Source organism: Etheostoma cragini, chromosome 11 (assembly GCF_013103735.1).
Source record: "Etheostoma cragini isolate CJK2018 chromosome 11, CSU_Ecrag_1.0, whole genome shotgun sequence".
Lineage (NCBI taxonomy): Eukaryota > Metazoa > Chordata > Actinopteri > Perciformes > Percidae > Etheostoma > Etheostoma cragini.
The window spans coordinates 572,058-587,531 of NC_048417.1; the positions used below are offsets into that span (position 1 = coordinate 572,058).

At 43.3% G+C, this 15,474-nt stretch overlaps 1 protein-coding gene across 1 annotated transcript in view; it reads left to right on the forward strand.

The window, feature by feature from the left end:
- Positions 1 to 15,474, forward strand: part of LOC117953076 (titin-like) — a 225,219-nt gene that overhangs the window by 10,237 nt on the left and 199,508 nt on the right. The window contains 15 exon segments of the mRNA XM_034885791.1: positions 440 to 608; positions 1,298 to 2,991; positions 3,677 to 3,958; positions 4,274 to 4,540; positions 5,314 to 5,586; positions 6,124 to 6,387; positions 7,741 to 8,001; positions 8,668 to 8,928; positions 9,212 to 9,475; positions 10,224 to 10,484; positions 11,334 to 11,594; positions 12,835 to 13,095; positions 13,816 to 13,960; positions 14,159 to 14,327; positions 14,657 to 14,888. Coding sequence (XP_034741682.1) covers positions 440 to 608; positions 1,298 to 2,991; positions 3,677 to 3,958; positions 4,274 to 4,540; positions 5,314 to 5,586; positions 6,124 to 6,387; positions 7,741 to 8,001; positions 8,668 to 8,928; positions 9,212 to 9,475; positions 10,224 to 10,484; positions 11,334 to 11,594; positions 12,835 to 13,095; positions 13,816 to 13,960; positions 14,159 to 14,327; positions 14,657 to 14,888 — 5,064 coding nt within the window.

The following is a 15,474-nucleotide window of genomic DNA, read 5'->3' on the forward strand; positions in this document are numbered from 1 at the left end:
CATCATCAGGTAGAAACAAGCTGTAATGTTACCCTACAGGACAGATGTTCAGCATCAGGGAGAAACAAGCTGTAATGTGACCCTACAGGACCGATGTTCAACATCAGTTAGTGTCCACTAAACAGCCCCGAAATCACCATCACCAAACCCACCAGACTCATTGTAAAAAATCACTACATTTATCGTGTATAGAGCAGCATATCTCAAAAGGTCTATCTCTGTAGGGATCCATCCCATAATGTTGTCAGACAATTAGAATAATAACATGAGTCTTTCAGCAGCAACAACAGAACTTTTAGTGGATCCCGACCGACGACGTATCGCCTGCATTGTCCAAAGCCACCTTGCTTAATACAGCCTCATATATCCTGTGGCTTCAAAATGTGTATAACATCATTAACGCTGTCTTGTTCTGCGTTGTATTTTCCCCGTCACACAGCTCGAGAAAGCGTGGCGCGCCCTCAGTTCATCGAGAAGCTGAGGAACATCACCGTGAAGCAGGGCACTCTGGTCGAGTTGGCCGTCAAAGCCATCGGAAACCCTCTGCCCGACATCGTCTGGCTGAAGAACAGTGACATCATCACCCCACAGAAACACCCACAGATCAAGTATGCATCTTTAGTTTGAGATTGTCTAACCTGTGCTGTAGAGCTGCAAAGATTCACCCGTTAGTCAGTTATTAGATTAATCTCCAACTGCTTTGCGTGTGTTGCGTTATATTGTCTAGTTTCTTCTCTCTCTAAATCCTCCTTTCTTTCTTTCATCCTTCCTTCTCTCCTTACTTTCTTTCATTCCCATCATTCTTTACGCACTTCCTTTCTTACATCTTCTTTCTTTCTTCCCTTTTTCCTACTACTAAACTATAATACACTTTACTATAGTATACTATACTATACTATACTACACTATACTAAACTATAATATACTACACTTTACTGTGGCTTTTTTCTAGTGCCGTTATATTATTTGAGCCAAGGAGCATTCAGTTACTGAATAGATCACACACAGGCTCATAGACACGTGATGTTGGGCGCTTTTAGTTACTTATTTAATTATTTATTAAATCCTCTTAGCTGGTGGACTGATGACTGCATGTCACCATCAGTGCTGAGTTGTTGTGGTTGTTGTTGTTTCTGAATTGTCTGCGTCTTCAAAGCATCTTCAATGCTGTCGGATGTTGGTGTGGTTGTTGTTGTCTTTGTGGTCTATGCTTATTCACTTTTGCAGGGGCTTAATCTTTAAATTAGGCTCCTTTGAATGCGAAACAATTCATTCATTCGACAACTATGTATTTCAGGATTGACGGGACTAAAGGAGAGGCCAAATTCCAGATTGTGTCTTCTTCAGGCTCGGACAGCGCCTGGTATACGGCCACGGCCATTAACAAGGCCGGCAGAGACACGACTCGCTGCAGAGTCAACGTAGAGGTGGACTTCGCCGCTCCTCAAGCCGAGAGGAAGCTCATCATCACCAAAGGAACGTATAAGACCAAGGACATCGCCGCACCCGAGCTGGAGCCTCTTCACCAGCGGTACGGCCAAGAGCAGTGGGAAGAGGGCGACCTTTTCGACAAGGAGAAGCAGCAGAAACCACTTTTTAAGAAGAAGCTGACTTCTATCCGAATGAAGCGCTTTGGTCCGGCTCATTTCGAGTGCAGACTGACTCCGATTGGCGACCCCAACATGGCAGTGGAGTGGCTGCACGACGGCAAACCCCTAGAGGCTGCCAACCGGCTCCGCATGGTCAATGAATTCGGCTACTGCAGCCTGGACTATGAAGCCGCCTACGCCAGAGACAGCGGCGTCATCACCTGCAGAGCCACCAACAAGTTTGGAGTGGATCAGACCTCGGCAACGCTCATCGTCAAGGACGAGAAGGGCCTCGTCGAGGATACGCAACTACCCGAAGGCAGGAGGGGTGCGCACCGGATAGACGAAATCGAACGCATGGCGCACACCGGAGGACCCTACGGAGTCACCGGCGACGAAGAAACAGAGAAGATGAAACCAGAGATTGTGCTTCTTCCCGAACCAGCCAGGGTCCTTGAAGGCGGCATTGCACGATTCCGCTGCAGAGTGACGGGTTATCCTGCGCCCAAAGTCAACTGGTACCTCAACGGGCAACTGATTCGCAAAAGCAAGAGATACCGACTTACCTACGATGGCATTTACTACTTGGAGATTGTTGACGTGAAGTCCTACGACTCCGGCGAAGTCAGGGTGGTTGCAGACAACCCTCTCGGCACAACCGAGCACACGGTGAAGCTGGAGATCCAACAGAAGGAAGACTTTAGATCGGTGCTGCGTCGCGCTCCCGATCAGAAGGCCTCGGAGGCGTCGCACGACAGAGGCGTCGGGTTTGATGTTGTGAAGGTGGAGCGAGCCAGCGAGTCGGCACAGGACAGAGAAGTCGTGAAGCTGCGCAAGGCACAGAGAGTCGTTCACGAGAAAACCTCGGAGGAGTCGGACGAGCTGAAGAGCAAGTTCAAGCGCAGGACGGAGGAAGGCTTCTACGAGTCCATCTCCGCGGTGGAATTCAAGTCACGCAAGAGGGACGACTCCTACGAGGACCTACTGAAGAAGACGAAAGACGATCTCCTCCATCGTCTGAAAGAGAAAGAAGAAGCAGAGAGGAAGAAGATGGAGGAGCAGGGCAAACTTACGATCCCCACCATCAAACCGGAGAGGGTCCAGCTCTCCCCGAGCATGGAAGCACCCAAGATCCTCGAACGCATCACGAGCAAGACGGTTGCCCCGCTGGACGAGGTCCGCTTCCAGCTGCGAGTCGTTGGCAGACCGGACCCCGAGTGCCAATGGTTCAAGAACGGCGTCCTGGTGGAGAAGACGGAGCGGGTCTACTGGTACTGGCCGGAGGATCACTTGTGCGAGCTGGTGATCCGAGACGTGACGGCGGAGGACTCTGCCAGCATCATGGTGAAAGCCGTGAACGTTGCCGGGGAGGCCTCCAGCCACGCCTTCCTGCTCGTGCAAGGTAACGACTTTTTACGACTTTTGTTTTTGGGGTCAAAGAACCTCCCCAAGGGTTGGCGTGTGTGTGAAAAAGCAACAAAAAGATGTAAAAATTGTCCAAAAAAACCTCAAAAACCCATTTAAAAACAATATCCTATTCCTGTTCTACAAAAATATCAGGATACAAGGAAGAATGAAGTTAGAATAGAATTTTTTTTTAAACGTTCTTAATTTTAATTTTTAATTTTATATAAATATATGCTCACATGAACACATGCATACAAAGTTTTTGTTTCTTTTTTTCTTTTTTCTTTACAATCGATATTCTTCATTTCCATTTATCTATAGCAAATTAAATCATTACACATCCATACTAGACTTAATATTAAGGGAACCATACAGTCGTTATACTGTACTATCACTTTGAATCTTTTTTGTATCCCTTTAATATTTTCATCTTAACCCTCCTTATGATCCACTTTTCAAAAAGCTCCCATATCAGAAATTTGGCCTAAAAATCTACAAAAAAAGAGACAAAAAATTCTTGAAAACTTGAAAAACGACAAAAAAGTGACTAAAATATTAATAAAAGCGAAAAACAAGTTTTAATTGGAGAGGTCGACCCATAATAACCGAGTTTTCCTGGTCGGAGACAACCCGAGGGTTACGTCTCTGTTGCAGTCTGACCAGTTGTTTTGTGTCTCCAGGCAAGACGGCGGTGACCTTCACCCAACATCTGGAGGACGTCAGCGCCAACGAGAAGGACACCATGGTGACCTTCGAGTGTGAGACCAACGAGCCGTTCACCAAGGTCAAATGGCTGAAGAACGGCACGGAGATCTTCTCTGGAGACAAGTACCGAATGCACTCCGACAGGAAGGTCCACTTCCTGTCTGTGTTGACCATCGGCATGAAGGACGCCGCCGAGTACTCGTGTGTGATCGTAGACGACGAGAGCATCATGACGAGCGCCAGGCTCCACGTAGAAGGTGACCTTAACCCCCTCACACGTTATCTCTGGGGGAGGGACATCCACATATATATATATATATATATATATATATATGTGTGTGTGTGTGTGTATATACTGTACATCTAGGATATAAGAGAGGGAACACGGGAGAAAACAAGAGAAAGGAAACAGTAAAGGAAGTTAAAGATAAAGAATGAATGAACTTCATTCATAAACCTGGAGATGATAGCATTTGTTGATATATGTGTCTGTGTGTGTCTGTTTGTGTGTGTGCATGTGTCTTTGTGTGTGTGTGTGTGTATATGGGTCTCTGTGTGTGTGTGTGTCTCAGGCGCCACCCTGGAGCTGAGGACACCTCTGGAGGACATCGAGGTGCCGGAGACGTACGCCGGGGAGTTCGAGGTGGAAATGTCCCGCGAGGACGCTGAGGGCAGCTGGTTCTTTGGGGACAAGAAGCTGTCTCCCAGCGGCAAGTACATCATGTCCTCCCGCCGGGGGAGACAGACGCTGTCCATCAGAGATGTGAGGAAGGAGGACCAGGGGAAGTACAGCTTCGTGTGCGGAGACCTGAGGACCAGCGCCTCGCTCAAGATGAAACGTAAGACAACTTCTTTTACAACTTTATTTACAACTATATTTACCGTAAGACAAGAACTGCTACGCACCTTTTTCTGTGTTTTGTCGTGTTTTTAGACATTATCTTGTCGTCTTTTACCTTTTTCAGTAAGTTTGTTGCTTTTTCCAACAGCTTTTTCAGCATCTAATTGGGCATCTTTTAGTCGCCAATTTCAGTATTTTTTCCGCCTTTTTTCCGCTTTTTTGTAACCTTTTCTATTCTTTTTGGATGCCTGTTTCAGCATTTCCCAATTTCAAAGAAAGTTATTATTCATTGTTGTGTCAAGGTTCCCTACAACATCCCCAAAAAAGTTATTTTGAGGCAATTTGGTTGTTGTCTGCAGTCTGATGCGATAACGTGTTTATAACATGATAATAGTGTGTTTGTAGCATTATAATAACATGTTTAAAACATGATGATAAGGTGTTTCTGTACCTTCAGAGGTTGTCTGCTGTGAGATGTGATAAAAACGTGTTTATAACATGTTTCTATCATGATAAAAATGTTTTTATAAAATGTTTATAACATGATAATAACATGTTTATAACATGATGATAAGGTGTTTCTGTACCTCCAGAGGTTGTCTGCTGTGAGATGTGATAAAAACGTGTTTATAACATGTTTCTATCATGATAAAAATGTTTATAACATGTTTATAACATGATCATAGCGTGTTTATAACATGATCATAGCGTGTTTATAACATGATCATAGCGTGTTTATAACATGATAATAACGTGTTCCTATGTCTCCAGTCCGCCCCGTCACCCTGATGCAGCCTCTGACCGACCTGACGGTGTGCGAGGGCGACATCGCCCAGCTGGAGGTCCGCTTCTCGCAGGAGAACGTGGAGGGCAGCTGGATGAAGGACGGCGTGTCCGTCTCGGCGTCGGACCGCGTCCACATCGTCATCGACAAGCAGGTCCACAAGCTGCTGCTGGAGAACGTCACCCGGGACGACGCCGCCGCCTACGCCTTCGTGGTCCCCGCGCAGGACATCTCCACCTCGGGCAGACTCAGCGTCCAGAGTAAGACTCTCACACTTCTGGTTTCATTCAGTTTTTACACTTTTTGACTATTTCCCGATGTCTTAGAAGCTGTTCACGAACTATTCTTCAGCTTTTTTTGTCTCCTTTTTGCAACGTATTTGTCCCTTTGTATTTACTTTTTGACGCTTTTCCTGATGATTTTTAAGCTTCTTTGTCTGTTTTTAACCCTCATGTTGTCCTCATGTTGTCCTCATTTTGTCCTCATGTTGCCTTCATGTTGTCCTCATGTTGTCTTCATGTTGTCCTCATGTTGTCTTCATGTTTTCCTCATAACTGTAAAACTGACATTAATAGTGTTGAAAATGTCAAAACAATTGACAAACATAGAAAAAAGCATCAAAAGTGATGATAAAAGGGACAAAAACATAAGAAAAAGTTAAAAGAATCAATGAAAGCCAATTTTGACGGGAAGACAACACGAGGGTTGAGACATTTTCTAAACTTTTTAAAGTTTTTTTGATGTTTTTGTGGTGTTCGGTAGGTGTATAAATGGGTTGAAACTGTGATCTGTTGCAGCGATCGACATCGTGGGTCCTCTGAAGGACGTGTCCTCGGTCGAAGGCACCAAGGCGGTCCTGGAGGCCAAGATCTCGGCCCAGGACGTCAGCTCCGTCAAATGGTACCTCAATGACAAGATGCTGTTGCCTAGCGACCGCATCCAGATGGTTGCCAAGGGAGCCAAGCAGCGACTGGTCTTCAGCAGGACGTACGCGTCGGACACGGGACGCTACAAGCTGGTGGTGGGGAAGGTGGACACCAGCTGCAGCCTCACGGTCCAGAGTAAGACACCCGTCACTCTACTGGGGCTGCTCAGTTCAACATGGACTAGTGCGGGGGGTATTGGGGGGGGGGGGGGGGGGGGGGGGGGGGGGGGGGGGGGGGGGGGGGGGGGGGGGGGGGGGGGGGGATTTGATGAAGGCAAAATATGTGTTGAACCCTTCTATAGTAAAGTATTGTGGAGCCCGACCCGTGTTATTGGCCGAAATCTGGCATTTCCCTGCACATTGGTATCACACTAATACACTCGTATACACACATATATCACAAATATATCACACATATATCACACATATATCACACATATATCACACATATATCACACATATATCACACATATATCACACATATATCACACATATATCACACATATATCACACATATACAAACACATATACAAACATTTACACATTTGTACACTTATATACACACATATACACATATATACACACAAATACACTCATATACACACATTTACACATATATACACATTTGTACACATATATACACACATATACACATATACAAACACATAAACACACATACACACATATACAGACTTATACAAACATGTACACATATAAACACATATACACACATATACAAACATATACACACATATATTACACATATACACTTACATATACACTTACATATACACACATATACACACATATACAAACATATACACACATATATTACACATATACACTCACATATACACACATATACACACATATACACACATATACAAACATATACACACATATATTACACATATACACTTACATATACACACATATACACACATATACACACATATACAAACATATACACACATATATTACACATATACACTCACATATACACACATATACACACATATACACACATATACAGACTTATACAAAGGAAGTTTTTCCTCTCCTCTGTGGCCCTGTTGCTTGCTCTGGAGGAAACTACTGGAACTGTTGGGTCCTTGTGGATTCTGGACCTGCGGTCTGTGGTCTAGACCTGCTCTATCCGTAAAGTGTCTTGAGATAACTCTTGTTGTGATTTGATACTATAAATAAAATTGAATTGAAATTGAATACAAACATGTACACATATAAACACATATACACACATATATCAGACATATACACTCTTTAACACATATACACACATATAAACACATATACACACATATATCAGACGTATACACTCTTTAACACATATACACATATATACACATATACACACACACATACACACACATATATACACACATACTGACCACTGAGTGACTGGACATGAGTAAGACGTCTATACGTAACAGAGAATAAGTTCCATGTGATTGTGTTGTTGTGTCTCCAGAGGTGACCATCGTGAAGCACCTGGAGGACAAGGTGTGCTCCGAGTCCCAGAACGTGGCCTTCAGCGTGGAGGTGTCCCACCCCGGCATCGACCCGGTCTGGACCTTCAGGAACCAGACGCTCAAAGCCGGACCCAAATACAAGATGGAGTCCAAGGGCGTGTCCCACTCCCTGACGATCATCGACGCCATGAAGGACGTGGACGGCCCGTACACGTTCCACGCCGGGGAGCAGACGTCCAGCGCCACGCTCACCGTGTCCGGTACGTCTCAGCAACCACGTCTCCATGGCAACGCTCAGTTACTCTGGGGCGGCGTTTTAAGTTAATGGTGCCGTAGGATCAGGACTTAGTCAAGAAAATGGTCTCCTAAGCCCCGCCCCCCCCCCCCACCCCCCACGAGAGAGAGAGAGCTGTGCACGTTAGAGCGCTTGTGAAGGGGGAGACCTCACGCCACACACACACACACACACACACACACACACATATACACATGTGCACACCCGCGCAAACACACACACACACACACACACTCATACACACACTTACAGAAACACACGAATACACACATTGACACACACAGGCATGTACACACACCCATACACACACACACACACACACACACGTACAGACACACAAACACAAACACACAAACACACACACCTGACATCTGTCCTGTAAATAGAAAAACAAAAGCTGTAACGCTACAAGAAGACACACACAAACAAACACACACACATGTACATGTAAACACACCCATGCACACCCACACACACACTTGTATATACACACACGCGTACACACACACGTACACACATCTATACATCCATACACACACACACACGCAGCTAGTCTATGGCCTTAGACCAGAGAGTTAGTGTCGATGTGGATCTGACTCCTTACCCAACCTGTTCCCATGGCGGCCTCCAGGCGGCGCCATCACGCGGCCGCTGCAGGACGTCATGGTGGCTGAGTCGCAGACGGCGGCGCTGGAGTGTGAGGTCGCCAACGCCAACGCCGAGGGCCGGTGGCTGAAGGACGGCCAGCCCGTGGACTTCAACGACAACGTGACCAGCGAGGTGGACGGCGCCGTCAGACGCCTCGTCGTCGCCATCACCAGACCGCAGGACGTCGGGGAGTACACCTACCAGGTGGCCTCGTCCAAGACCACCGCCAACCTCCGCGTGGAGGGTGAGTCTCCTTAAAGAGACCTTAGTGGTCCCTAATACTGTATCTGAAGTCTCTTTATATAGACCTTAGTGGTCCCCTAATACTGTATCTGAAGTCTCTTTATATAGACCTTAGTGGTCCCTAATACTGTATCTGAAGTCTCTTTATATAGACCTTAGTGGTCCCTAATACTGTATCTGAAGTCTCAAAGCAGAGAAAGGGGAGGTAACCTTGCCCCTTATAACATCATAAGGTGGAAGATTCCAGATCGGCCCATCTGAGCTTTCATTTCCTGTGTCTGCAGCGGTGAAGATCAAGAAGACTCTGAAAAACCAGACGGTGACGGAGACCCAGGAGGCGGTCTTCACGCTGGAGCTGACCCACCTGGACGTGAAAGGGTCGCAGTGGATCAAGAACGGCGTGGAGCTGCAGAACAGCGACAAGTACGAGATCACATCGGCCGGCGTGGTCCACACGCTGAAGGTCAAGAACTGCAACACGCAGGACGAGTCCGTCTACTCCTTCAAACTGGGGAAGCTGTCGGCCAACGCCAGGCTCAACGTTGAGAGTAAGTATCACTGAGCCAGCATGTCTCCACCAGACTCCATGTAAATAATCACTACTTTTAGTGTGTATAGAGCAGCATATCTCCACCAGACTCCATGTAAATAATCACTACTTTTAGCGTGTATAGAGCAGCATATCTCCACCAGACTCCATGTAAATAATCACTACTTTTAGTGTGTATAGAGCAGCATATCTCCACCAGACTCCATGTAGATAATCACTACTTTTAGTGTGTATAGAGCAGCATATCTCCACCAGACTCCATGTAAATAATCGCTACTTTTAGCGTGTATAGAGCAGCATATCTCCACATGTAAATGGGTGAATTAAGAGTTTATTCCAACCAGACCAGAGCGGTGATTGGTGGAACAGTGGAAAGATGAACCAAGACTGCTTTTGGTAGTTTAATTTAGTTTCTGTCCACTCTGAATGAAGTGTGTTTTACGAAGATAAAAGTAGTAATTATTTACATGGAGTCTGGCGGGTTTAGTGAAAACAATTGCACAGATGTTTTTGTTGAAAAAGTACACTACTATGATTTGTCAACTTGTTTTTCTTCTGCAGAAAATCCTTTTGGCATTCACAAAAAGGCAAACTACTAAAATGCATATTTTAATATGCAAATTAAACAAGGAAAATAGACATACCCTTGGTGTCTAAAGTTCTTTAAACAGTCACACTATCCAATATATCCAAAATAATCCAAGAGTAGTAACATTCTGCTTTAATGTGCTTTCTTGTTTCTGCAGCGATCAAAATCGTGAAGAAGATAAAGGACGTGACGTCGCTGTTGGACAGCCCCGCCTCCTTCGAGCTGAGCCTATCACACGACGGCATCCCCGTCAGGTGGATGTTTAAAGGCGCAGAGCTCAAGGCGAGCGACAGGTGCAAGATTGTGTCGGAGCGCAAAGCTCACAAGCTGACCCTGCAGAACGTGGACAGCAGCGACGCCGGGGAGTACACCGCCGTGGTCGGGCACCTGCAGTGCAGCGCCACGCTCACCGTGGAGGGTACGCTCCTTCCACTACTTCCCCGTACTGATACCAGGGTTTTTTCACTACTTCCCCGTACTGATACCAGGGTTTTTTCACTACTTCCCCGTACTGATACCAGGGTTTTTTCACTACTTCCCCGTACTGATACCAGGGTTTTTTTCCAGTACTTTCTCTTAACGATACCTTATATTTTTCCAGTACTTTCCCATACTGATACCTTTTTTCCAGGACTTCCGCGTACTGATATCAGGGTTTTTCCAGGACTTCCCAGTACTGATACCTGATTTTTTTCTAGTACTTTCTCGTACTAATACCATATTTTTTTCAGTCTTTTCCATGCTGATAGCATTATTTTTTAGTCTTTTCCATGCTGATAGCATTATTTCCCAGTCTTTTCCATGCTGATAGCATTTTTTTTTAGTACTTTCCATGCTGATAGCATTATTTTCAGTCTTTTCCATGCTGATAGCATTATTTCCCAGTACTTTCTATGCTGATAGCATTGTTTCCCAGTCTTTTTCATGCTGATAGCATTATTTTCAGTCTTTTCCATGCTGATAGCATTATTTTCAGTCTTTTCCATGCTGATAGCATTATTTTCAGTCTTTTCCATGCTGATAGCATTATTTTCAGTCTTTTCCATGCTGATAGCATTATTTTCCAGTCTTTCTGATGCTGATAACATTATTTTTCAGTACTTTCCATGCTGATAGCAGTATTTTCCAGTCTTTTCCATGCTGATAGCATTTTTTTTTTAGTACTTTCCATGCTGATAGCATTATTTTCCAGTCTTTCTGATGCTGCCACTGGTCCCTGGACATGTCTTTCCTAACTTGTCTCCTGATGTCCTCCCGTCTCCTGCAGCGCTGCGGGTCACCAGACCGCTGAAGAGCGTGAGCGTCCCGGAGACGCAGGTCGCCACGCTGGAGTGCGAGGTGTCCCACTTCAACGTGCCGTCCACCTGGCTGCGGGGGGGCGTTGAGATCGAGATGAGCGAGAAGTTCCGGATCGTGGTTCAGGGGAAACTCCACCAGCTGAAGATCATGAACACAAGCCGGGACGATGCCGCCGAGTACACCTTCGTCTGCGGCAACGACCGCGTCTCCGCCACGCTCACCGTCAGCCGTAAGATCACGTTGACTGAGATCACGTTGACTGAGATCACGTTCAGATTAACCCGTCGGCTGTAAAATATTACACATTTTTATTTTAGATATTACGACTTTATTTCTAAAAAAATTACAACTTTTCCTAAAAATACTGAAACTTGATCATTGAAAAATATAACAATTCTTTTTTCTTAAAAATAAAAAAAAATATTACAATAATTGAACTCTTTTGCTGAAATATTACAACTTTTTTCTAAAAATATTATGACTTTTTTCTTAAAATGTACAACTTTTTTCCTAAAAAATTACGATATTTTTTTTTAAATCACAACTTTAAAAAAATATTGAAACTTGATCATTGAAAAATTTTACAATTTATTTTCTCAAACATTTTGATTTTTTTCCTAAAAATAAAAAAGTTCTTAAGATATTTGAACTATTTTTCTAAAAATATGGTGACTTTTTTCCCCAAAAATATTGTGACTTTTTTCCAAAAAATATTACGACTTTTTGCTCAAAATATTACAACTTTTTCAACAATATTGAAAATTGATCACTTGAAAATATTACCATTTAATTTCCTAAAAAAATATATATCTTTTTTTAATTTAAATATTGGAACTATTTTGCTTAATATACTTAGAGTTTTTTTCCTAAAAAAAAAAAAAATTCTTTAAATTTGAATATTTTGAATATTAATTTGAAATCTAAATTTGAATTCTTTTGCTGAAAATATAAGAATTTTTTTCTTCTTAAAAATAAAAATAAATCTTACAATATTTGAACTCTTTTTTTTTTTTCTTAAAATATTGCAACTTTTTTCCTAAAAAATTACAACTTTATTTTAAAAATTTTTGAAACTTGATCATTGAAAATGTATACAATTTATTTTCTCAAAACATTTTGATTTTTTCCTACAAAAAAAATTCTTAAGATATTTGAACAATTTTTCTAAAAATATTGTGACTTTTTTCCAAAAAACATTACGACTTTTTGCTCAAAATATTACAACTTTTTCAACAATGTTGAAAATTGATCATTTAAAAATATTACTATTTTATTTCCTAAAAATATATATATATTTTTTAATTTAAATATTGGAACTATTTTGCTTAAAATACTTAAAAAATTAAAATTCTTTAAATATTTGAAATCTTTTGCTAAAAATATTAGGATTTTTGATGAAAATTTTACAGCGTCTTTCCTTAAGACATTTCCACTTGCTTGTTTTAACGCCCGTCTCCGTCCTTGTGCAGCGGTCCTGATCACGTCCATGATGAAGGATCTGAACGCCCAGGAGCGGGACACCATCACCTTCGAGGTGACGGTGAACTACGAGGGCGTGAGCTACAAGTGGCTGAAGAACGGCGTGGAGGTCCGGTCCTCGGACCGCTGCCAGGTCCGCAGCCGCCAGCTCACGCACTCGCTCACCATCCGCAACGTCCACTTTGGGGACGGGGGACAGTACCAGTTCGTGGCCGGCTCCGCCGCCTCGGCCGCCAACCTGTTTGTGGAAGGTAACGGGGTTCCTGCACGTTAAAATATATATATAAATATATGTTCAAAAAATATGTATACATATAAATCAAGTTCAGTTTAGATCTTAACCGCTGCTGTTCAACTGAGGAATCGCAAAAGCTTATTTTTTTATAATTTGGGCATTTTTCACTGTTTTTAATGGATAATTTTGGAGTTTTATCCGGTATGTTTGACGTTTCTTTTCAAAGTTTTTTCACACATTTGCAATGTTTTTTTACATTATTTTATACTTTTGTTTAGATGTTTTTGGCAGGGGTTTATTTTCAAAAAAAAACTTTTTATACTTTTCGGATGTTTTTGGATGTTTTTTTCTGACATCATGCAATATATACATAATTTTTCACATTTTTTTGTTGTTTTTTGTATTTTGTGGGGGGTTTGTTTGTACATATTTCACAATTTTTCTAACGTTTTGTTAATATATAAAAATGATTTTACATTTTCTATTTTATTTCTGAAATATGCCTCTTTGTATTATTTTTTTGCTTAGTAACCTTTAAAAACCTTGAGACATGCTTTGGTTAGACATATTTTAGACAAATTTGGCATTTTTTTTATTCTCTTTTTGATGTTTAAAAAAAACACAATTATCGTTTATTTTTGAACGTTATTTTTCCTGCAGTTTTTTGGCATTATTTGTGTGCTTTCCCTTCTAAATATTATTGGGATTAATCCGTGCACGCTGTTGTGTTTTCCAGCGCGTGTGATTGAGTTCACGAAGAAGATTAAAGACATAAAGATCACGGAGAAGAAGAAGGCCGTGTTTGAGTGTGAGATCTCCGAGCCGAACGTCCAGGTGGTGTGGATGAAGGACGGACAGGAGCTGGACATGTTCCAGGACAGGTAACTTATGAATGAATGAATTATATAAGTAGCATAAGTCATTAGTGCTTCTTTACAAATTCATGTGGAATTATTGTATTTGTGCAATTTCCCGACTGTGGGACAAACAAAGGTTTTCTCATCTTATCTTCCATGTTAGGAACTTTATTATCCTCTTTCTATTCGTTAAACCAACCCATTCTCCTGTGTTGTGTTCAGGTTCACTGTGACAGCGGAGAAGTTCGTTCACCGTCTGATGATCCAGACGGTTCGCATGTCCGATGCCGGGGAGTACTCGGTGGTGGCCGGGGCCAGCGTGTCCAAGGCCCAGCTGACCGTGGAGGGCCGCGACATCCGCATCTCGGAGCCGGCGGAGCGGGAAATCACTGTGAGCATATTTTTGTTATTTCAACTCTTATTCTAACCCCGACCGGCCCGTCAGACAAACGACTCGAGATAACTCTTGTTATGAATTGATACTATAAAAAAAATTGAATTGAATTGAATTGTGAGTTCAGATGGAGATCAGAAATAAAGCAGATTCAAGGAGTCCTGTCCCGTCCCCCCCTGCAGGAGATCAGATATAATGCAGCTTTAAGGAGTCCCCCCCCTGCAGGAGATCAGATATAATGCAGCTTGAAGGCACTTCCTTATTGGCAGCCGAACCTGCTCCTTTGTCTTTTACATGGTTATTAATGTATTAATTTCCTCTCTCAGGTTCTGGAGAAGCAGCGGGCGACCGTAGAGTTCGAGGTGAACGAGGACGACGTGGAGGCCCGCTGGCTGAGGAACGGCGTGGAGATCCAGTTCTCGGCGGAGGAGCGGTTCTCCTACGTCTGCATCCGCAGGCTGCACCGCCTCACGGTGTCGGAGACGTACCGCAGCGACGCCGGAGAGTACACCTTCATCGCCGGCAAGAACCGGAGCGCCGTGCACCTCCGGGTCAACAGTGAGTCAGCAGGAAGCTCATGCTAACCACAATTAACACTCGTTTGATTTATGGAAAGAGAGGTCTGAAGGGGCTAAACCACAGATGTCAAATTCCAGGCCCGCGGGCCAAATCCGGCCCTTTGCCGACTTTGATCCGGCCCACATAGCAGGTTTAGGTTCACTATCAGTTGTAGACCACCTAGGTATCTGAAGGTTTTGTCAATTTTTTCTTTGACTGCGAGGTAGGCCTGCACGATTAATCGGTATAAAATCACAGTCTCAATTCACCCTGTCCACGATTTCATTTTTATTTTTCTTAAGTCATTTATAATGACTTTGATTCTCATTTAATTTTCCGAACATTGATTCCTGTGAGTTTTAACCAGAGACGTGTTTCATACAGTCTCTACAGGCGCGTGGTGTTAAGCTCTAGAGGCCAAAATGAATCTATGCTTGGTAGTTTTGTTTCATCAAGGGATGGATGGAGCGATAGAGAGAGAGAGATAGAGAGAGAGAAAAGGAGAGAGAAAGAGAGAGAGAGAGAGATAGTGTTGTTTCATCCTGTGTGCAACAGACATGAAATCATGGAAGAGAATCGTGAAATC